Source organism: Lynx rufus, unplaced genomic scaffold, assembly GCF_022079265.1.
Source record: "Lynx rufus isolate CCGP_SWC_20201006 ecotype Redwood Valley unplaced genomic scaffold, mLynRuf1.p SCAF_9, whole genome shotgun sequence".
In the NCBI taxonomy this organism is placed as follows: Eukaryota; Metazoa; Chordata; class Mammalia; order Carnivora; family Felidae; genus Lynx; species Lynx rufus.
This window is the reverse complement of record NW_025814897.1, coordinates 66,470,130-66,495,403: the sequence shown is the minus strand read 5'-3', so window position 1 is coordinate 66,495,403 and position 25,274 is coordinate 66,470,130. Positions and strand designations below refer to the sequence as shown.

General features: G+C 38.8%; 1 protein-coding gene across 2 annotated transcripts in view; it reads right to left on the bottom strand.

Moving 5' to 3' along the window:
- SWAP70 (switching B cell complex subunit SWAP70) overlaps window positions 1–25,274 on the bottom strand; it is a 78,879-nt gene that overhangs the window by 5,668 nt on the left and 47,937 nt on the right. For both annotated transcript variants that reach the window (XR_006960558.1, XM_047070737.1), the window contains exons 4-9: window positions 17,520–17,747; window positions 14,963–15,109; window positions 13,717–13,825; window positions 11,383–11,564; window positions 5,000–5,107; window positions 2,992–3,158 (exon numbers count right to left, since the gene is read on the bottom strand). Coding sequence is in view for 1 of the 2 variants with exons in the window: in XM_047070737.1 (XP_046926693.1) it covers window positions 2,992–3,158; window positions 5,000–5,107; window positions 11,383–11,564; window positions 13,717–13,825; window positions 14,963–15,109; window positions 17,520–17,747 (941 nt within the window). In the remaining variant the exon portion in view is untranslated. The remainder of the gene's footprint in view (window positions 1–2,991; window positions 3,159–4,999; window positions 5,108–11,382; window positions 11,565–13,716; window positions 13,826–14,962; window positions 15,110–17,519; window positions 17,748–25,274) is intronic.

Below are 25,274 nucleotides of genomic sequence, written 5' to 3'. Positions count from 1 at the left end.
CTGGAGCCTGCTTCCGATTCTGTGTCTCCCTCTCTCTCTGCCCCTCCCCTGCTCACGCTCTGTCTCGCTCTCAAAAATAAAATAAACATTAAAAAAAATTTTTTTGAACTATCTCCTTGGTCTAAAACCATCAGTCCAGCCTGTCAATAGATCTTTTTGAATGCTTATTTTGACATACTATACATTATACATCTTCCTCATCTGCAAAGGAAATAAAGGAACAGAAACCAACACACTGAGTAACTACCAAATACCAGACATTACACTAAATACTGTGCATGCAGTTCCTCCTCTAATCTTCACAACAACCCTGCAAGGTAGGCAACTATCCATAATTCTATAGATAAGGAACTGAAGGCTCTAAGTGGTGAAGTGACTTTTCAAAAATTACAGCTAGAAAGTACCAGAACTAAGAATCAAACTCAGATCTCACTCCACAGCTTGGTCCCTAATTGCTTTCAAATATATGAAAAAGTAGTATCACATAGAAGAGTAGCCTCTATTAGTAGAACTTGGATCCATTCATTCATTCATTCATTCATTCATTCAAAAAATATCCCTTGGTCTCTCACTATGTGCCAGGCACTGCATTAGTTGCTGGGAATACAGACATAACTTAACAGATCTAAAAATGTAGTGGGTAAAAGTTATAATGGGGCAGATTATGGCTAAGCCCCAAGAACTTTCCAATAATTGAGTTGTCCAAATATTAAACGGTTTTCTTCCGAGGTCCCATTTAGAAGACTCTAGACAACCTTCAATATTACACATCAAAATAACAACAACTACAATTTAATTAAAATATATATATACAGGGTGCCTGGATGGCTCAGTGTAGTTAAGCGTCTAACTCTTGATCTCAGCTCAGGTCATGTTCTCACAGTTTGTGGGATAGAGCCCCACATCGGGCTCTGCACAGACAGCACAGAGCCTGCTTGGGATTCTCTCTCTTCCTCTCTCTCTCTGCCTGTCTCTCAAAATAAATAATAAACTTAAAAAAAAAAAAAATCATGTGCCCTAGATGGCTTAAGTCAAAGTTCTTGTATTTAAACAATTTACTACAAAACATATCTCTGAGGAAACTTCAAACACTGACAGAGAAATGACTATCTTCTAGAAGAACAATGAGATACCAAATATTCTGAGAATGACTTGCTATTGCTTAAAGAAAGGTCAGGAAAGTTAACTAAAAAGCCCTCTACAAACGCCCTCAACCTAAGATTATGATTCAGTTCAGCAGTGCTAGACATAAATGTATTACTCAACTCCATGATGCTTTCCTTTGATTTTCAACCCAGGAAGGCCTACCCAGGAGTGGGAGCAAGAAGAAAAGCCCCCTCTGACAATCTGACAAAATGTCCCTCTGAATCAGGTCCAGCTTCTGTGACTTCAGGAAAGAGGCAAATCCACCTCACGTAAAAATGACCGAATTTTATTCATCTCAAGTTCCAAAAACTAAGATGAAAAACAAATTCAGAATTCAGTAAATTTAGTAAAATTCACAAAATGGCCTTTGCACACCAAGTTCTCTAATTTCAACTTACTGGAGCAGAGATGCATGTATTGGTTATATTTGTATTCCAAAGGTTGAAACCATTTTGCAATTTACTTAAATCAGATTATACAAAATAATTAGCCCAAGCTTTTTAAATAACAATACCCATGCCTGGCTCCTATCCAAAGATAATTTGATTCAACAAATCCAGGACACTGATTAAGAACTACTATACTAGCTTCAATGACCCAAAATTGTCTCTCACTCAAAACATCACTCATTCTACAAACTCAAAATAATACTTTAATAAATTTCTAGAACAGGGGCGCCTGGATGGCTCAGTTGGTTAAGCATCCGACTCTTGATTTCTGCTCAGGTAGTGACCTCACGGTTCATGAGTTCGAGCCCCGCATTGGACTCTGCACTGACAGTACAGAGCTTTCTCTCCCTCTGTCTCCACCCCTCCCTCACTCGCTTTCTCACTTTCTCTCTCTCTCTCAAAATAAACAAAAAAAAAAGACTTGAGGAGTCTGGGTGGCTCAGTGGGTTGAGCATCCAACTTCAGCTCAGGTCATGATCTCACAGTTTGTGGGTTCAAGACCCACTCAGAATTGAGATGAATTCTCAGACACCATGCTAATGTTGTGGGGGTTGGGAGTGGGGGGGACCCTCCATCCCATCACATTAAAATTAAGAACCATAAGAGACATCCCCTGACAAGACATCTTAAAGAAAGCAAATGGGGAAACAAGTTAGAAACTGGAAGAAGATAGCTCAAATTTTCCCTTTGGGGTTTTTATTCTACTGTGTCCTCCCTGCTGCCATGAAGACCACAAATTGACAGTTCTCACCTGAGATCATGACTATCATAAATAATAAACCTGACTTTTAAAGCTCTGAGGAAAAGAAGAATCTAGCTTTCAAGAACTTCTAAAACTGAGGTGCCTGGCTGGTTCAGTCAGTAGAGTGTGGGATTCTTGATCTCAGGGTCATGAGTTCAAGCTCTGTATTGGGCACAGAGCTTACCAAAATAAGAAACTTCTAAAACTAAGGTTTCAAGTAATAATTATTTAAGGAATGTCACCAATCCTGAATGACCAGATGGAAACTGCTTAATTCCTCATTATCCCTCGAAAGTAGTTGTAACTCTGGCCTGAAACAGGCCTCCACACAGTGGCCCTCTCTGGTCTGGAACGTGTTGAGGAAGGTTCTCACCAGAGCTGCTCCTGGGTCCATGGACATTCTCATTCTAGACATGGACATTCTCACCAAACAGATCCACCAGACTGCTCTAAAATAGATAGAAGGCCTGTCGATAGCCCCAGAAGCAAGGGCCTTCCAGTGCCATAGATGGAGAATAAACAACTCAACACGCCCAGCCTCCAAGGTCTCTCCAAAATAGCAGAGACACTCCTCCCTCTTCACCAGGATGTTAGTCATTCCTAGAAATTCCTAGAAAAGTACATAAAGGCACAGTATACAAACTGATCTGGCACCTGGCCTGAAGCTTCCGCACAGTCTCTTCATCTTGCCGGGCCTGTCTCTCATCCTCGAGAGCCTCCTGCAGCTTTAGGTACATGTCTTCCAGCTCCTGTACTCGCTGCAAATACTGTTCCAGTTCAGAGGACTTCTGAGCAACCTGTTCTTCCATCTGCTGTCTGATCTGATGATATAAAAGGGTCATGTTTAAACTCAGGTTAACTTCACCCTCAGGGAAACTCTCCCACTCCTAACACCACAGCCTACCTTGCAGCTCGGCAGGGTGGGCAGGGCCCTGTCCTTCGCTCCTGGAACTGAAGATGGAGGAAGGAGGGCACCACACCCAGTACCAACACTAAGACCCAAGTCCAGGACACACACCCCAAGTCCAGGATGCAAAGTACACCCCAGATGCTGTGTTCCTGCCCTCTCTGAGTTTCTATCCCTTCCACTCTACACGTTAAGATTCAAGAGTCAAGGGGCGCCTGGGTGGCGCAGTCGGTTAAGCGTCCGACTTCAGCCAGGTCACGATCTCGCGGTCCGTGAGTTCCAGCCCCGCGTCGGGCTCTGGGCTGATGGCTCAGAGCCTGGAGCCTGTTTCCGATTCTGTGTCTCCCTCTCTCTCTCTACCCCTCCCCCGTTCATGCTCTGTCGCTCTCTGTCCCAAAAATAAATAAACGTTGAAAAAAAAAAATTTTTTTTTAAATAAAAAAAAGATTCAAGAGTCAAGAAAAAAATCATTCCCCTGTATAATTTCTCCTTAAATTCCTTTTTGTTATAAAGCCACAACCTCTTTACCCACAATCTTCTCTAAAAGGAATGAACCTCTGTCCAGTCAGAAGAGCCCAAGGGTTACAATAAAGGGGAAAGGAAAGACAGACCTGCAGAGTCCTTGGTGCTTCCCTGGCTGCCTTGAGGCCCCTCCACTCCTGCCCTAGGGCACCTCCAGTCCTGGGGGGCCTCACACAGCTACGTTAGTGCCCTAACAACTCAATGGTTTCTCCCTTCTGTATTAAAGTTTTGAATCTCTGCCTTAAAAATTGAAAGACAAGGACATCCAAATGTAACAGCACACACATTAGTGTATGTGTCTGCGGTTTATAAAATATTCACACTTGCTCACATCATCCTAAGAGTCATGACAGATCACATGACAATGCCTCCAATTTAAAGAAGAGAAAACTAATGCTCAGAAGAAGGAGCAGAGAGGGAAAAAACCCAGATGTTCTGGCTGTGCACACAGCAACTCCTTCGTATCACATCTGCCCCGCTTGTGCACTTTCTCTCATAAAACAAACATGTCTGTTTCAACTCTAAGCAACAAAAAGTTACTTAAAAAAACATCATGAGCAGCTATTTAATGGGCACTGGACTCAGTACCCTCCCACAAATTACAACTCTGTGTAAGAAGACCTGTGTTCTAATTAACTATCTAACCACCTAGGGCAACCTGACTCTTGGATGTCTTGGGGGATGGGAACCTCTAAGATGAATCAGAGCTGCCAAGAGCAGCAGACCAGAATTCCTATATTCTCATGATTTCAGAACCCCCCCCCCCACTTTGCTCGTTACAGAAGAGAAAGGTCATGAAACCCATGCTTACTTTTCCCCCTAGCTATTTATTTTCCAAGCCAGGCCTTTCTGAGAAGGAAAATAGGATGCTGTTAATAATTATATCAGGATGGCAAGGACTGTCCCAGGCAAACCAAGAGATACAGTCACCCTAATCACAGTAGTTATCACCCTATTCCATGAATTTCTATTCTGGGGTCCTAAAAGCAAGATTTATGTCTTTTACCTTTATATCCTGGCATGATGCCTAGCACATAGAAGGTGCTCAATAAAACCATAATGAACAAACACAGAACTTCCCCCAATAGCCCACTGCATGTCTATATAGCATAGCCCAGCTGACAAGATGGCCTCACTCCAGTCTCCCAGGCCTTGACCCCTCCCCCTTCACCCAGAAAGAACCATTGTGAGCTAATGCAGCAGTGTTCCCAGGTTCCCAGCTGTAGCACTCACAAGCTTCTCTCGCTCCAGCTCTGTGCTGAACCTCGCCTGTAGTTCCACTTGAGTCTGAAGGCGTTTCTTTTCTTCTTCTGCTGCACGAGACGCTGCTTCTTCCAGTTTCTATCCAATCAAAACCCACCCACAGAAAAGCAGTAAGTAGGGGCGCCTGGGTGGCTCAGTCGGTTGAGCGTCCAGCTTCGGCTCAGGTCATGATCTCACGGTTCGTGAGTTCAAGCCCCGTGTCGGGCTCTGCGCTGACAGCTCAGAGCCTGGAGCCTGTTTCAGATTCTGTCTCCCTCTCGCTCTGCCCTGACTCTGCTTGTGCTCTGTCTCTCTGTCTCTAAAATAAATAAACATTAAAAAAAAAAAATTAAAAAAAAAAAAGCAGTAAGTATTAGAGTGGAGGTGTATTAGGAAAGAGAAATGGCCACACCTAAGTACATGGGAAAAGCAAAACATTCTTAATGTTCAATCAAGCTAGAATAAAAACCTTTAGATCCACTGGAATTCCATTCCAACAATTTTCCCAGTGAACATACAGAATGAATTAGGTAAATGAATGACTTGTTAAGTCTGAACAACATTTTGCAAAGAAAATTTTGTATAGTCATGGAGTTAAATTCACTTACAAATGCATTCATGAGGTTCAACATCTATTTCTTCAGCTCCTTCTACAGTTTTGTCATCTCACACGTTACTCCTTTAAAACTTTTACCAGAGTTTGACTTCCAGAGGGTGGCAGTGAGGAGCTCCATGGACCCATTTCCCAGCAAAACACCCATAACTGGTGAAAATAATTTCAAAAAACCCCCGAAAAACAACCATTTAAAGTCTCCAGAAATTAAACCAATTGCATATAGCAAATGGAGAAGATTTATCCAAAAAAATGAGGCAAGCCTAGAAGACCAGAGGGTACCACCTCTACCTGGTGATGGGCTCAGAAAGCAGGGGTATCACACCCAGAAAAGCAGACCACTAGTTTCTGCCACCAGCTCCAGAGCACTGGCACAGAGGTTTGCCTAGGCAGAGATCTGGAGCTCTCCCCAAAAGAAATAACATTATTTAAAACAGATGTGTGGAAGTTCAAACTTAAAGATGCTCTTGAAAACAATGGAGATTTTAAGGAATTAAGAGGAGGCTCATAGCTCCAAGAGACCAACAAACTGTAAACCACACACCAGGTGGAAGTTTAACAGAGAGAACCAGTTACAGAAAGTAAAGAGCCCTCATGTAATAGGAATAAGTCTCAAAGACTACATATGGGCTTGAATTTAAATAATATCAGACTGTGGAGCAAGTTAGGCCCCAAGCCCTTGTTGAAAACAATAGGGCTCTAACAGCTAGATAGGATAGCAACAGAGGCATACAGGTTAACAGAGCGATTAGAGAAAGAAACACACAAAGAGAACCTTAACATCATGGTCACCTCAGGGTATCTCGTACATGCCCAAGGCTGTGCCTCTGATGAAGAAGACCGTCAGAGGCTTCACAGTGTGAAGAAACAGACCTCATTGAAACAGCCTAGCCAAGTCAGGAGACAAATGAATAAGCAACAACAGGCCCCAGGGGGAGGGGAGAAATCTATATCCAGAGTTGCTACAATATATTGTCTAAAATGTCCAGTTTTCCAAATGGAAAGATATTTCACGCTCGTGGGTTGGAAGAAGAAATATTGTTTAAAATGTCCATACCACCCAAAACAATCTACAAATTTAATGTAATCCCTATCAAAATTCCAACAGCATTTTTCACAATACTACAAGAATAATGTTAAAATTTGTATGGAATCACAAAAGAAGTGGTTTGAAAAAGAAGAAGAAAACTGGAGGTATCACAATCCCAGATTTCAGGATATACCACACAAAGCTGTAGTAATCAAAACAGTATGGTATTGGCATTAAAAACAGACACATAGATCAACAAAACAGAACAGGAAACTCAGAAATAAACCCACAATTATATGGTCAATTAATCTAAAACAAAGGAGGCAAGAATATGCAATGGGAAAAAGTCTCTTCAACAAATGGTGTTGGGAAAACTGGACAGCAATATGCCAAAGAATGAAACTGGACCACTTTCTTACACCAAACACAATAATAAACACACAATAGATTAAAGACCTAAACGTGAGACTTGAGACCATAAAAATCGTGGAAGAGAGGGCACAGACAGTAATTTCTCTGACACTGGTCATAGCAACATTTTTCTAGATACGTCTCCTGAAGCAAGGGAAACAAAAGCAAAAATAAACTATTGGGACTACATCAAAATAGAAAGCTTCTGCACAGCACAGGAAACAATCCACACAACTAAAAGAGAGCCTACTGAATGGGAGAAGATAGTTGCAAATGATATATCTGATAAGTGGCTCATATCCAAAATATATAAAGAACTGACACAACATCAAAAAAAAAAAAGCAAATAAGTAAAAATGGGCAGAAGACATGAACAGACATTTCTCCAATGAAAACATACAGATGGCTAACAGACACATGAAAAGATGCTCAACATCACTCATCATCGGGGAAATGAAATCAAAACCAAAATGAGACATCACCTCACACCTGTCAGAATGGTTAAAAAACACAAGAAACAAGTATTGGCAAGGATGTGGAGGAAAGGGAACCCTTGTGCACTGCTGGTGGCAATGCAAACTGGTGCAGCCACTTTGGAAAAGAGTATGCAGCTTCCTCAGAAACCTAAGCACAGAATTACCATGCCCAAAGAATACAAAAACACTAAGTCAGAAATATACATGCACATCTCTGTTTATTGCAGCATTATTTACAATAGCAAGATATGGAAACAACCCAAATACCCATCAACAAATGAATAAAGAAGTGGTATGTGTGTATGTACACATACACACACAATGGAATAGTACTCAGCCATGAAAAAGAATGAAATCTTGCCATTTGCAATGTGGATGGATCTAGAGGATCTAGTACAATGGTAGGTAAAATAGAGAAAGACTAATAACATGATTTCAGTTATATGTAAAAATTTAAGAAACAAAACAATGGAAATAAGAGAGAAAAAAAGACTCTTAAATATAGAGAACAAATTGATGGTTACCAGAGAGGAGGTGGGTGGGGGAATGGGTGAAATAGGTGGAAGGGATTAAGAGTACACTCATTGTGATGAGCACTGAGTAATGTGTGGAATTGTTGAATCGCTAAACACTTGAAACTAATATGACACTATATGTTAATTATACTGGAACTTAAAAAATAAATTTTTTAAAATAAATATTAAAAATAATAATAGGGGCGCCTGGGTGGCGCAGTTGGTTAAGCGTCTGACTTCAGCCAGGTCACGATCTCGCGGTCCGTGAGTTCGAGCCCCGCGTCGGGCTCTGGGCTGATGGCTCGGAGCCTGGAGCCTGTTTCCGATTCTGTGTCTCCCTCTCTCTCTGCCCCTCCCCCGTTCATGCTCTGTCTCTCTCTGTCCCAAAAATAAATAAAAAACGTTGAAAAAAAATTTTTTTTAATAATAATAAAATAAAATGTCCAGGGAAAAAAGCGGGCAATAGAAGGGGCCCTGGTGGTGGATTTAGCAAAGATTTCATAAAAGTTTTATGTTCAAAGAACTCAAGGAAACCAAGCTTAAGGAAGTAATAGAAGGTATAACAATACCCTATCAAATAGAGATTATCAATAAAAAGATATAAATTATAAAAATAACCAACTGGAAATTATGGAGTTTAAAAGCATGATAACTAAAATGAAAACTTCACTAGATGTTTTCACCTTACATATTTGGGCTGCAAGAAGAATCAAAGATCAATTGATAGAAATGCAATTTGAAGAACAGAGAGAAAAAGGAATGAAGAAAAATGAACAGAGCCTCAGAGAAATGTGGGACACTATTAAGCGTACCAACATTCACATAATGAGAGTTTCCAAAGAAGAGGGAAGAGAGAAAGGAACAGGAAAAAATGTTTAAAGAAATAATGGCTGAAAACTTTCCCAATTTGATGGAAAACATTAACCGACAAATCCAAGAATTCAACAGATTCGAGGATAAACACAAAGAGATATACACCACACCCATCATAATAAACCTGTAGAAAGACAAAGTAAAAAAGAAAATCCTGAAAGCAACAGGAAAAAAATGATTCATCACACACGAGAAAACATCAATAAAATTGACAGATGACTTCTCGTCAAAAACACGTAACTAGTTCTGGGCAAAGTACTGTAAACAGAAGTGACACTTCTGAGCTGGAGTAGTTAACTGCCAAACCCTTGAACACTTTTTCCTCTGTTACAGTGATTAGTAAGATTTGAAATAGTAGCTGTTGCATCAGCCTGGATTTCATAATTGTAGGTGTATATACTCTGCTCCAGCAATCCCATTTCTGAGAATTTATTCTAAACACATACAGTAAAACCTTGGATTGTGAGTAACTTGTTCTGCAGTGTTCCACAACACAAGCAAACATTTCTAATAAATTTATTGACAAATGAGCAACGTCTTGCAATACAAGTAGTATGTGATGCCGAACATCACATGATCATAAATGAGTCAATGGTTCTTGAAATTCACTTCGAGAAACAAGTGTTTTGTATTACAAGCATGTTTCTGGAACAAATTATACTCACAAACCAAGGTTTTACTGAATTATTAGAACGTGTATAAAATGATACAGGTACAAAATAATTCCCTGTAGCATTGCCTATTTAATCAAAAGAGTAAAAATAACCCAAATGTTCATCAACAGGGGACTGGCATTGTTTTCTTAATTTCTCTTTCTGATAGTCCATTATTAATGTGTATAGACGTTACAGAATTTTGCATATTTTTTATTCTACAACTTTACTGAATTTATTAGTTCTAACAGTTTTTTGATGGAGTTAATAGTTTTTTCTATATATAATATCATGTCATCTGCAAATAGTGACAATTTTACTTTTTACTTTCCAATTTGCAGATCTTTTCTTCTTTTTCTTGTCTAATTGCTCTGGCTAGGTCTTCAAATACTATGCTGAATGAAAGTGGTGAGAGTAGGTGTCTTTCTCTTATTCCTGAGCTTAGAGGAAAAGCTTATGATGTTAGGTATGGGCTTTGTATGCATTTATTATTTGAGATACATTCTCCCCACACCTGCTTTGTTGAGAGTTTTTAACATAAGTCAATGTTGAATTTGTCAAATGCTTTTCTGCAACTATTGAGATGATCATATGATTTTTATCTTTCATTTTTATAATGTAGTATATCGTACTTATTAGCAAACAAGATTAAAAAATGTGAAATGAGACATAAAAAAATAAAATATTGGGGAGGGGAAAATAAAAATGTTGAGCTTGAGAATGGGATCAAACTTAAGTTATCAACTTAAAATAGTGTTACAAATATAAGTTGTTATATGTAAGCTTCATGGTAATCACAAGGCAAAAACCTATTTTAAATATGCAAAAGATAAAGAGAAGGGATATAAACATAGCACTAAAAGAAGTCATCAAACCATAAAAGAGGAGAGCAAGAGAAAAAAGGAACAGAGAAGAACTACAAAAACAGCCAGAGAACAATCAACAAAATGGCAGCAAGTACCTATCAATAATTAATGTAAATACACTAAACTCTCCAATCAAAAGACAGAGTGACTGAATAGGGTTTAAAAAAAATTTTTTTTAATGTTTGTTTATTTTTGAGAGAGAGACAGAGTGTGAGCAGGGGAGGGGCAGAGAGAGAGAGACACACACAGAATCCGAATACAAAGCAGGCTCCAAGCTCTGAGCTGTCAGCACAGAGCCTGACATAGGGCTTGAACTCATGAACCACAAGATCATGAGTTCAGACACTTACCAGACTGTTAACAGTCAGACACTTAACAGACTGAGCCACCCAGGAGTCCCCAAAAGTATTAAAAAATTCTTTGTGAGTCTATTCAGAGGATATCAGCACAAAGTGTGGCATTTCCATGGACTGCAAAGGGAGAACCTCAACAGAAATGAGGGGGCTTATACTGTGAGCATCTCCCATACTCCAGGGCATAGGTGCTACATAGGAGGACACAAAAGGGTCTCTGATCTTGTCGTTAGCAGGTGTTCACTGATGGAAGGCAGACAGGCTCAAGTGCCCATACACTGGGGACCCACTACCACCCCAGACCCATGATATAACTGAGCAACAAGGTTTCCCAATGAACATCAATTATTCTTGTTGTTTTCTGGTCAATGAAATGTCTTGCTGACCTGAGATCCTCATACTTCCAAGGCTGGAAAAACCAGATTATCTCACTTAGTAACCTAGACACACTTCCTAAGAAAACAATTAACAAAAAAATCTCTCTAAAATTGCATGAACCTGGTCTTGGTAGAACCAAAGCTTGTAAGTAAGGAAGCTGTGGCTCCTGCAATGCAACAGAGCGCCCTCCCTCAGCCCATTCCCACCTTCCTCACGGTCTCCAGCTCCTGCTGCTTATTTTCGTTGGCAGTCTGGAGCTCCTTCATCTGTCGCTCCAGTTCCTCCTGTTCAGCCAGCAGCTTCTTCCGGAGTTCTTTCCGACGTTGGCGGGCTTCTTTATGTGGTGGGGGGCTGCCCAACTTCAACAGATGGATAGTAGAGTGAATGGCTATAAAAAGTGTAAGATAAAAAACGGAATATACTGTTTATTCTTTGTAAGCCTAACATAAACATGGCACATTGGGAAGAAAACCAGAGACCCAGTGTAGATTCTGATTCTGCCACTGAGAAATGGTGTGACCTTGAGCAAGCCACATAACCTGCTGCAGAATCAATTTCCTCATCTCTAAAATGAAAGAGATGATTTCTAGAGTCCCTTCCAGCTCTAAAATTCCGTAACTGTACATCTGTGCTTAAAAAGATACTTGATTCGGGAATATCACGCACATTTGAAGAACTTCAAATACTTTCAATTAATTCCCTTCTCTCTATTTCTCAAAAGGCCAAATAAGAACAAGACATAGTTAGGGTTGAGATTATTAGTTCCTGATATCTGACTTGCTACCTGCTGGGTTTAGTCTGCCCCTTATCTATGCCTTATGAAACCATCTCCTTATACACTCCCTTCCTGAGATGGTAATAATAGCTACCAGTTATTGAATAGTTGCTATATGTATACCTTTTATACGCATTATCTAATTTTTACATATTTTCCTGATTGTTTGAATTATTTAAATTTAATTTTTTGAACAGCTAATACTCTCACATTGTTCAAATTCAAAAGCATAAAAAGATCTACAGGAAAAGTCTCCCTCCTATTCTTATCCCCAAGTACTGGGTTCCCCTCTCCACTACCAACTAATGTTAACAATTTCTTCTGCATCTTTCCAGAGATATTTTAAGCATATGCAAATAAGGAGGTATATACACCTTCCACCTTCCTTTGACATAATACACCCTTCTGAGCCTTGGTTTTTTTCACTTAATTTATCTTGGAGAGATTTCCATTATCAGTACATCAAACATTAAACATAATGTACCTAACTCCACTGTGTTACTGTACCATAATTTATTCAACCATTTCACAATTAATGGATACTTAGGCTGTTTGCAATCTATCACAAACATTTCTGCAATGATGTGTCTTTTTTAAAATGTGCAAGTATGGGGCACGTGGGTGGCTCAGTCGGTTAAGCATCCAACTTCAGCTCAGGTCATAATCTCACAGTTTGTGAGTTCAAGCCCCACGTCGGGCTCTGTGCTGAGAGCTCAGAGGCTGGAGCCTGCTTCAGATTCTGTGTCTCCCTCTCTCTCTCTCTGCCCCTCCTCCGCTAGCACTCTCTCTCTCTCTCAAAAATAAATAAGTATTCTAAAAACATTTTTAATGTGCAAGTATATCTTCATTATCTAATTATTAGCCCTCACAAAAACCTTGAGAGGTAGGTACTATTATCCCTATTCTACAGAAGAGGAAAAACAGCTACAAAATTCCTAACTCAATTCAAGTGACCCAGGAAAAAGGACTTAAACCTAGGTGCGCTTGCCTCAAACTCTTAAACCACATCGAAATGACCACAACTTTCACCATAACAATATTTTACTTATGTCCAAGAATACCATATTCGGAATCCCTTTTCATGACTTAAAAAAAAAAAAAAAATCTCATTGGAAGGCCTGGGGGGCTCAGTCAGTTAAGCATCCAACTCTTGGTTTCAACTCAGGTCATAATCTCACAGTTTGTGAGTTCAAGCCCCACGTCCGGCTCTACACTGACAGCGTGGAGCCTGCTTGGGATTCTCCCTCTCCCTCTCTCTCTCTCTGTCCATCTCCCACTTGTGCTCTCTCTCTCTGAAAATAAATAAATAAGCTTTTAAAAAAGTTATTAAATCAAAAGTTTGTGTTCTTGAGATAATTATTTGAAACTAGTGATTTCTTGTGAAAATAACAAATCTTGAAAATTATTGGAAATATTCAAAAGCAACTGTATTATTCCTGTTTTCTGTATTATTAAAAATTCATGATGATCACTTTAAAATTCTTCATAGTCCTTAAAATGGGAAATTCCATTATCTTTAAATAATAAAAGTAAAAAAAGAAACCCTAAAATGTATAGTTTATAATTTTCCCACAAGTTCATTATACAAATGAAATTGATGAAAAATTTGGGACTTCCTTTCACTTTATTTTTCTTTCAGTTACTATGCTGCATGTAGAAATAACTACAATGAGGGAACAATGCCTCATGAGATTAAAATGAGATTTAAAAATACAAAGTCAGAGCTCTCAAGTTATATCATGACAAATAATAAAAATTGCCTTACCCTGAATCCACTCCTGTTTCTTCTTCTTATCTGAGGCACTGATTTCAAAGGTTTTATCAAAACATTTTATGAGAAAAAGGCATTTCTTCCCATCTTTGTCAGGCAAGGACTAACAAAGAAAGCAAAATTAGTTATTTTTAATTTTATTTCTAAGCATTGAAATTAAGTTCAATCTGAACTATTTACACAAATCTTGCTGAAATTCAACATCAATAAAAAAAGTCCATAAGAGCATATTTCTAATTTACAAAATGCTGTCCTCTAGGCAACATTAACTATGGTAATAAATAACCCTGATTAGCATACTTCATCTGGACTAGGAGAACCACCAACACCTGATAGGGACACTATGCTTTGGCTTTCCTAAGCACAATGACTCTTGTACGTGAGCACATCCTTTATAGGAACCCTGGAAGGTATACCCACGTATTGACTCCAATGGGCTATGAGACTTCTAAGCCAGGGTGATTCCCACATCTGCCTGATGCAGATCCACTCTCTTTGACCTGGGATGTTACTGCTAGCAAGCTGTAGCTCCTCTCCTATATCCTTATAAGTAGACTGGTATGGCCTATGATAACCTTGTGAGTATCCATGTGTAGTTGAATCTAAGAAGACCGCTTAGTGGGCAGTGCAAACCCAGAGGCATTAATATATCTATACTATTTCATCCATCAAAATACACTGTCATTTATGAGTGAGATGTTAGGTATTTTAAATGTTCTTCAAGAAATACAAATATGGTGATAGTTTAGATATAAATTAAAAACTCAGAATTACTGTTCTTGAAGACTTCACTTCTTTACCAAATTAATATCTGGGAATAAAGTGTACTGAAAGTCACCCAAAATACTCAAAGGTAATGCTCCCATTTTCATTAGTTTTATTTACTATACTCAAAATGGCCCAGATGTCATGGTATATTCATGATTTCAAACACTGTCTTACTGAATAATTTTGTGCTCTTTTTTATGACTCCATTTTATTCAATAAATGATTCCTTAAACGTACAAACAAATCTGATTTAATCCCTATACTTTTTCCATAAGATAGAAGATAAATTCACATTACAAAAAACTTTTGTCAGTTATCTCTGGTTTTTGGTTCAGAAACTATGGCAACTGTATGCCTATGTTATTTTAGAAATGTAAATTTTAAGATTCTTTCAAGACTCTAAAGTCTAGAAGGAATATAAAACACTTGGGCAGCAGGGGGCAGCAACAGAAAGAAGTAACAGTAGACTGACCTCCACACAGCAGTTTTCATCCAAGAGAATGTCTCCTTTCTTATCTTTCAGATCTTCACCCACATAATAAGAAATTATGTTGGGTTTTAGTACAAACCAGCGTTCAGTCCAGTTTTTCCGTCTATGGCCTTTTTTCATCATGTAACCCTATGAAAGATTAAATTTTATATAAATATCTGTTCTTTTTCTTATAAGAGCTGATATCTCTTCCTGAATACATGAATATCAGTGGTTCTTGACCTCTGGAGATCATGAACCCACTGAGGATCTATGAAGGCCAGGGGCACTATACCCAGTCAAATTCATGCTAATACATGCACACAAAAGTTTACACAGAATTCTGGGCATGCAGAGACAACCCCTCTAACTCCACCCCATGCTACATACAGAGAGTAGCCTCAGGACTCCTGGTGCTAAAAACATTGTGATTTTTTAGAATTCCTTATCTTTTAGGGATACCTATTGAAATATTTATAGATAAAATGAAATATCTGGGATTTGTTTCAAGATACAGGAGAGGCAAAAGTAGGAGGGTAGGATTAACTATGTGTTGGTAGTTACTGGGGCTGGGTGAATGGTTTATGGGGGTTCATTATACTATTCTGTCTATTCTGATTAACACACACACACACACACACACACACACACACAACCCTAACAGTGATTCTCAGCAAACTAAAACCTCAATCAATGAAAATATTAAAGTTGGCCAAATATATCTTTCAACCAATCACCTTCTGGCACCAACCTACCCTTCCTACCTGACCTCTCACTATTCTGGAGGATGAACTCCTCCAGATGAGCAGAAAGAAAAAGAACTGGACCAAGTAGTTAGGATTCTAGCTTCTACACTTGCACTTCTATACTTTCTTCCCACAAATCAGTCACAAAGGTATATAACTCATATTTTTACTTCAGCAAAATTATAATTATAGGCCAAAGCCCTTCAGGGTTGTCTGAGAATAGATGAATTTTAAATAGTAAATGTACAAGTGCTGATACCCTATAGCAGATTATTCATTATCATTATATAATATAAGCTTGACTGTATCATTTGGTTATTATACCAAGTTCTAATCATATTACTTGTTCAGCTTCCTCATCCTTGGACATTTAAGCAAAAGCTATCTCATATTGAAATTCATCTGTAGTCCAATTATCCTGCCATCCTGGTGGGCCTAGAAGTCCTCTTTGGACACAGACCATGTCTCACATCTCTTTGTAGCACCAAAAACCTATACAAATGAAACCTCAATTAATGTTTCTTGATGGGTTCAATTAGGGAAAAAGAGCAAAGACACAACTTCACCTACTGAGCAAATAAAGGACCAAAGTAAGGAAATCCCAAATTGGAATTATTATTCAGTATAATAATGTAAAAAATATGAAAGAGCCGCTAAAAAAAAAAAAAAACATGTAAATTCTATTTAACAATCATTAAGCATTCCATATTTATATCAGATGCTATGTAGGTCATAATCTAACAAGATAAATGCAACTTTGCTATATAAAGGTATTTACTCCAAAAATAAGGGTATTTTTCTAATTTTATAAAAATATATAGGGGTGTCGGGGTGGTTCAGTCGGCTAAGCGTCTGACTTCAGCTGGGGTCACGATCCCACAGTTTGTGAGTTCGAGCCCTGCATCAGGCTCTCTGCTGTCAGTACAGAGCCCACTTCAGATCCTCTGTCCCCTTCTCTCTCTCTGCCCCTACCCAGCTGGTTCTCTCTCTCTCTCAAAATAAAGAAATAAACTTAAAAAAAAATAATAAAAAAATTAAAATATGTAATCATATGCATACATTCATGTATAGAATCTAGTAGTAAATCCAATCAACAAGAGAGGAATAAAGAATAAAATAAAATTTACAGGAATCCCACAATCCAGGAGTAATCACTTTTAACATTTTGGTGAGCATCCTTCCAGATAGCCCTACACATATATATCACATTACATGAAAGGGATTACAATATACTTCCTGTTCAACAACCTGCTTTTTTTTTCCTCTGAACAACATGCCATGAGGATCTCTCAGATCAACAAGTATGGATGTACACGTGACATGAAAGTACTTTAAAGATAGTTTGGGGGGCGCCTGGGTGGCGCAGTCGGTTAAGCGTCCGACTTCAGCCAGGTCACGATCTCGCAGTCCGGGAGTTCGAGCCCCGCGTCAGGCTCTGGGCTGATGGCTCAGAGCCTGGAGCCTGTTTCTGATTCTGTGTCTCCCTCTCTCTCTGCCCCTCCCCCGTTCATGCTCTGTCTCTCTCTGTCCCCAAAATGAATAAACGTTGAAAAAAAAAAATTTTAAAGATAGTTTGGAAATGTGGTCATTTAAACAATTCTTTCAAAATAGCAACTACCCAATGCTTAAGTATACTTCAAAATTGTATCAGTAATTTTTTTTAAGCCTAATACAAGACTGGGAAAATAAGAAACTTTATTCTTGTTCTAAATCAGTATAAAGGTATAAATGACTTATACTCAAATGAAAATGTCTTATTTCAAACATGTCAAAGTCTAAAGGTAAGGAGAAACACAGTGTTCCAGGACTCTTACCTGTTTCAACACATCTAATATAAGCTCATTAAAGACTTCATTAATTGCCATGGACACCGTCTGCCGATCCATGCCTTTGCTAAACTGTCCATTTCCAATAAGTTCAATCAGTTCCCACACAGAAAGACCATCTTTACTGTCATCAAAGTTGATTTTATAATGTTCAAATTGTTCCTGTTGCCAACCTCCTCCCATAGCTTCTGTAAGTTTCTTAAGCAGGTATTCAATCTATAAAAAGAAAAATTTTTAATTATTAATTCCTAGTAAAAAAAATAATAACTTTTAAACTTAGGTATGTATCCATGTTATTTACACTGATAAGGTCAACTTAGGAAATGTTCCTTTTTAGTTTCAAAATTATATCTTTAAAAAATCATGATATTATCAGAGGAAAGGTATAGATAAAATGCCACTAGTCTTGTATTAACCTTATAGAATAAGGACCAAAAACTGAGGGGCACCTGGGTGGCTTAGTTGGCTAAGCATCCAGCTTTGGCTCAAGTCATGATCTCACAGTTCATGAATTTGAACTCCCAAGTCGAGCTCTGTGCTGACAGCTCAGAGCCTGGAGCCTACTTCAGATTCTGTGTCTCCCTCTCTCTGCCCCTCCCCCACTCGTGCTCTGTCTCTCTTGCTCTCTCAAAAATAAAATAAACATTACAAAAAATTTTTTTGAAGGAATCAAAAACTTATAACCCTCTAATAGTATAGTATATTTGTATACTATAGCAGAACTAAAGCAAACTGTACACATACACTTAATTGATGTGGTTTGACTACTCTCTGTTGGATAAATACTTAAATATATCAGAATATCGATCTTACTGAATTAATATGCAAGTATTAATTAAATAAGCATCTCAAATTAGTATTTACAACTTAGTCCCCAATTTATAAATTTCTCACATAAGCCAATTATTTGAAATTTATGATGCTTCCTCCCATTATAACATTGACAATGTTGGAAACAATGGCCAAATTCCTACCCTGGGCTGAAAAAGCTTATTAAATCCTGAAAAACATACCTTTGTGTAGAACAGCAGAAAATATTGCTATTCAAATAACAGCAGGTAAACAAAACAGGCAATAATACTCACTGAATGAGAAACTGCTATCTTTTGGAAAGCCTGGGTTTCCTACAATGCTATCAAAGTCAACACATCCAAAAATGAATGCGTCACCTCTACCTTCCAAATGGCTTTCCCTTCTATTATTGATTTCAGTTGGGAACAACACCATTCACCCATGCCAATCCTTGTTCCCTATTCCTTTATTCCAAATCAGTGATAAAATCCTACTGTTTCACTTCCCCAGATCAGTGCTTTTCAAACTGTAGGTTATAACCCAATATAAAATCAACTTATTACATAGTCACCAGCATCTTCTTTAATTGAATGAGAATATTTGAGTTTACTCACAATAAAGACAAATGTTTTGTGGTTAGTTTGGTGTTGTGGGTATGCCTATGTGTGCTGGTCATGAAGTAATATCTTCCTATGGGTTATAGTCAAGAGAGAATGAAAAACTTTTTCCCAGACAATTCTCAAACCCATCCCCTCCTACTCCATCTACCTTGTTCAGGCCTCCCAGTTGGTATCCTTGCCTCCAGCATTGTTCCCTTGTATCTATATTCTGCCAGAGAAATTTTTTCAAAACATAACCTGAGCCTATCACCTCTCTCTATATTTTTTTAATGTTTGTTTATTTATTTATTTTTGAGAAAGAGAGAAAGAGAGATAGAGAGTGAGCAAGGGAGGAGCAGAGAGAGACAGAGAGACAGAGAGAGAGAGAGAGAGAGACAGAATCCCAAGCAGGCTCCGTGCTGTCAGCAAGAACCCAATGCAGGGCTCAAACTCATGAACCATGAGATCGCGACATGAGCTGAAACCAAGCGCTGGATGCTTAACCAACTGAGCCACCCAGGCACCCCTCACCTCCCTCTTTAAATCCTGTCCTGGTTCTCTATCACCTCAAAGATAAAGGCCAAGTTCTCCTGTGTCCCTTGGTGACCACCATTCCTCCCTCCCATTTACTATCTCTAACATGTCTTCCACTATGCCCACTGCAGATTTTACACACTTCACTAATACCACAGATCAGGGGTCTCGAGCTTCTTCTGTAAAGGGTTAGGTAGTAAATATTTGAGGCTTTGTGCATCTCTATTATAAGTTACTCTTTGTTTGGGTTTGTTTTTTACAATGCTCTAAAAATGTAAAAACTCTTCTTAGCACATGGGCTAAACAAAAACAGGCTACGGGCTACATTCAGCAGTGAGCCATAGCCATAGTTTGCCAATACCTGTCATAGATTATAAGTTTACCCATTTAACATACTTGTTTATGCTTCTATGCCTTTCCCCACCCTGTCCTCTCTGTCTTGAATACCTCTCCTCATTTCTGCACCAAGCTAAATGGTATTCGTTCAAATTCTGTGTCGTCTAGGATATTCCTATTCAAAGTGAGGTATGAACAGCAGCATCAGCATCACCTAGGTTGTTAGAAATGAAGAATCTTGGACCCCACCAAAGACCCAAAAATCAAAATCTGCATTTTAACAAGAACCCAGGTACTTCCATATGTACATTAAAGTTTGAGAAAGCACTACTCTAGTAAAACTGCTCTGACCAACCCTAATCCAAGTTAGGTGTTCTTTTTTTTTTTTTCCCCAAAAATTATTTTGAGAGAGAGAGAGAGAGGATGAGCACAAGCAGGGGAGGGGAAAAGAGAGAGGAAAAGAGAGAGAATCCCAGGCAGGCTCCATCCTGTCAGTGCAGAACCCAATATGGGGCTTGAACCCACAAACAGTGAGATCATGACCTGAGCTGAAATGAAGAGTCAGATGTTTACTCAACCTAGCCACCCAGGCACCCCCAGGTCAGTTGTTCTTCTATGTCACTCCACTTAGCATATTGTACTGAAATTATCTCTTAATCATTTGGATTCCCACCATTTTCTGAATTCCTTATAGACGGGACCATGTCCCACCTATCTTTGAATATCCAGAACTCAGCACCATACCTAGAATGTGGTAAAGCTCAATTACTGTTTATTAAACTGAAATAAACTAAGCTAAGCCTCAATTTTCTCATCTATGAAACGGGAATAACAACACTTATCATATAGTACTACTATGGGGATAAAATGAGACAAATACTGATTATTTTGCACAGTGTCTGACATGGTAGGTACTCCATCAATGTTATTTCCTTTTGTACTCAGTGGTGCATTATTCAAACATTTTAAATGACATTTAATTTTTTTATTATTTTTTTAAATTTAAATCCAAGTTAGTTAACATGTAGTGTAATAATAATTTCAGGAATAGAATTCAGTGATTCATCACTTACATTTAACACCCAGTGCTCATCCCAACAAGCATCCTCCTTAATGCCCCTCACCAATTTAGCTCTCCCCCCACCAGCCAACACCCCACCAGCAACCCTCAATTTGTTCTCTGTATTCAAGAGTCTCTTATGGTTTGTCTCCCCCTCTGTTTTTATATTATTTTTGCTTCCCTTCCCTTATGTTCATGTTTTGTATCTTAAATTCCACATATGAATGAAATCATATGGTATTTGTCTTTCTCTGACTTACACATTCTAGTTCCATCCACATTGTTGCAAATGGCAAGATTCCATTCTTTTTGATCACCAAGTAATCATCCATTCTGTATATATACCACATCTTCTTTATCCATTCATCAGTCGATGGACATTTGGGCTCTTTCCATACTTTGGCTATTGTTGATAGTGCTGCTATAAACATTGGGGTACATGTGCCCCTTCAAATCAGCACTCCTGTGTCGTTTGGTTAAATACCTAGTAGTGCAATTGCTGGGTTGTAGGGTAGTTCTATTTTTAATTTTTTGAGGAATCTCCAAATTGTTTTCCAGAGCGGCTGCACCAGTTTGCATTCCCACCAGCACTGCAAAAGGGTTCCTCTTTCTCCGCATCCTTGCCAACATCTGTCATTGCCTGAGTTACTAATTTTAGCCATTCTGACAGGTGTGAGGTGGAATCTCACTGTGGTTTTGATTTGTATTTCCCTGATGATACGTGATGTTGAGCATTTTTTCATGTGTCTGTTAGCCATCCGGATGTCGACTTTGGATAAGTGTCTATTCATGTCTTCTGCCCATTTCTTCACTGGATTATTGGTTTTTTGGGTGTTGAGTTCAATAAGTTCTTTATAAATTTTGGATACTAACCCTTTCTCCAATGTCATTTGCAAATATCTTCTCCCATTCTGTCAGTTGCCTTTTAGTTTTGCTGATTGTTTCCTTTGCTGTGCAGAAGCTTTTTACCTTAATGAAGTCCCAATAGTTAATTTTTGCTTTTGTTTCTCTTGCCTTTGGAGACATGTCAAGTAAGAAGTTGCTGCAGCCAAAGTCAAAGAAGTTGTTGCCTGTTTTCTCCTCTAGGATTTTGATGGCTTCCTGTGTTATGTTTAGGTCTTTCATACGTTGAGTTTATTTTTGTGTCTGGTGTAAGAAAGTAGTCAGGTTCATTCTTCTGCATGTTGCTGTCCAGTTTTCCCAGCACCATGTGTTGATGAGACTGTCTTTTTCCCTTTGGATATTCTTTCCTGCTTTGTCAAAGATTAGTTGGCCATATGTTTGTGGGTCCATTTCTGGGTTCTCTGTTCTATTCCTTTGATCTATGTGTTTGTTCTTGTGCCAGTACTATACTGTCTTGATGATTACAGTTTTGTCATACAGCTTGAAGTACAGAACTGTGATGCCTCCAGGTTTGGTTTTCTTTTTCAAGATTGCTTTGGCTATTTGGGGTCTTTGCTGGTTCTATACAAATTTTAGGATTGTTTGTTCTACCTCTGTGAAAAATGCTGATATTATTTTGACAGGGATTGCTAAAATTACATTTGAGAGAGGCACCTGGGTGGCTCAGTCAGTTAAGCATCCAACTCTTGGCTTTGGCTCGAGTCATAATCGCAGGGTCTTGGGATTAAGCCCCACATCGGGCTCTGACTGAGCATGGAGACTGCTTAAGATTCATTCATTCATTCATTCATCCTGTCCTCCCCCCCCCCCCCCTCAGGATTCTTGGGTGGCTCAGCCGGTTAAGTGTCCAACTTCAGTTCAGGTAATGATATCATGGTTTGTGAATTCGAATCCTGAAATCAGGCTCTATGCTGTCAACACCAAACCTGCTTTGAATCCTCTGTCCCCCTCTGTTTGCTCCTCCCCACCTCTCTAAAAAAATAAACATTAAAAAAAAAAAGATTCTCTCTCTAATAAAAATAATAATACCAAAAAATTAAAATGTAAAAATAAATAAAAGAATGTTCAATTAAATTTACCTATAATTTCCACTGCATAAAGACTCTGTAAATATTTTGACAAATACTAGAGGAAAACACAGAAATAGTAAGTCTAACTTGTTATAGATAAGATTGTGAGTTAATTTTTCTTTCTCTCCTTTGCACTTCTACTAATTTGGTTATAAAGCTGTTTGTGAAATAACATATTTTAGCAGAAAAAGAATGCCAACAATAGCAAAAACATGCTTGCAAAGAAATGTACATCCACAAAATATCACAAAGTCAAAAAATATCAAGAGTTCTAGTAATTAAATTTGATGAGACACTATAAAGTCTTCTAATATGGAAATTATCTAATCTCCTAAATCAAGTATATAGTAAGTAGTCAACAAATATTTACTTGTTGGAGAAAAACACACTTAGGTCTTTCCTTTTCCTTGTTGGAGATATGACATCTACTGTTATCAGATATTATTATTTTCTTGGTTTTTAATTTTTTTTTTTCAATGTTTATTTATTTTTGGGACAGAGAGAGACAGAGCATGAACGGGGGAGGGGCAGAGAGAGAGGGAGACACAGAATTGGAAACAGGCTCCAGGCTCTGAGCCATCAGCCCAGAGCCCGACGCGGGGCTCGAACTCACGGACCGCGAGATCGTGACCTGGCTGAAGTCGGACGCTTAACCGACTGCGCCACCCAGGCGCCCCTATTTTCTTGGTTTTTAAATAGAAGTAACAAGGATCAGGGGTGCCTGGGTGGCTCAGTCAGTTAAGGGTTTGACTTTACCTCAGGTCATGATCTCACGGTTTGTGAGTTCAAATCCCACGTGAGGCTCTGTGCGGACAGCTTGGTGCCTGGAGCCTGCTTCAGATTCTGTGTCTCCCTCTCTCTCTGCCCCTCCCCCGCTCGCATTCTGTCTCTCTCTCAAGAATAAATAAACATTAAAAAGATTTAAAAAAAAAAAGAAGAAGAACAAGTAACAAGGATCAGGGCACCTGACTGGCTCAGCTGGTAGAGCATGTGACTCCTTATATCAGGGTTGTGAGTTCAAGACTCATGCTGGGCATAGAGCTTACTTTAAAAAACAAAAACATAGGATGCCTGCATGTCTCCACTGGATGAATGTGTCTCAGTTGGTTGAACATCAGATGCTTAACTTTGGCTCAGGTCATGATCTCACAGATTGTGAGACTGAGCCCTGCGGAGGGCTGGGCACTGATAGCACAGAGTCTGCTTGGGATTCTCTCTCCCCTTTCTCTCTCTCTCTCTCTGTTCCTCCCCTGCTCTTGTGCATGCTCTCACGTGCTTGCTCACTCTCTCTCTCAAAATAAATAAATAAACTTTAACTAAAAATGAAACAAAAAAAAAACAATTTCATTTGTGCCTAGCTGGTTCAGTAATTACAGCATGTAACTTTTAATCTTGAAGTTGTAAATTCAAGCCCCAACTTGGGTGTAGAGATTACTTAAAAATAAAATCTTTAAAGAAAAAAAAAAAGACGTAGTAACAGGGATAGTCAGTGGAGGAGAGAGAAAGAAAATGGTAAAGATTAGAGAGAAAGAAGAAAAAAGGACAGAATGTACCAAAAAAGAAAAGGAAAAAAGATTAAAGACAAGAAGAGACTAAAGAGAGACAAGAGAGAAAAAGAAAGTTAAAAAGGACATTAAGATGAATAATTGCCCAAAGTAAAATAACTTAAAGGCATTAACATGCACAGAAGTTCAATCTCCCTAATGCAGTAAAAAGAAGGGCCCATGCTGTCTGATCACAAGGTGGGATAAAGGCAGTACAAGCACAAGTAGAAGTGTTAGTAGTAAGGCCAACAGAAGCATATGCATATGGTCACGTGGATAGGCATGACAAAATGGTGCATTGGACTGACCATTCATACTATAAATCGGGAAACAGCCTTAGCTTTTCTTCATCTACTGTGAATATACATCCACTGTGAATATACCCAAGTCCCTCCCACTCCAAGCTTCAGTTTCTCTTGTATATCCAATGGTCTTTAATAATGTTAGTAACTGAGAGTACCTGTTAGTAGCAAACTCAGCTCTAGAGGCAGCTTCCTTGGTTCATCCTAAACCTTTATGAAGGTGCGCACTCCCAAACCCTCCTGAGTTTGTCATCCGCACCCAGCAACTGCTCAGCATTCCCAGTGATTGTCCCAAACAATCTAGACTTATTTCCTGCTGACTTTCAACACAATCATATACTTATCATTACCAAATAATTTAAGGATCTCTTAATTCATTATATTGGGCCAGGAAGAGACAAACATTCCCACTCTCAACTATTCAATTACACTAAATAATAAATCACGTGCTGCCGGGTTAGTCTCGAGTGGCCTGCATCAATTCTAAAAGCTCATTCAGTTTCAGGAAGCAGCTTACTTCCTCCTTCCAAGCAAGTTTCACCAAAAATAACAAAAGAATAAACTTTCAAGCTGCATGTGATTTTCAAGGGCTTTGGCTCCAAA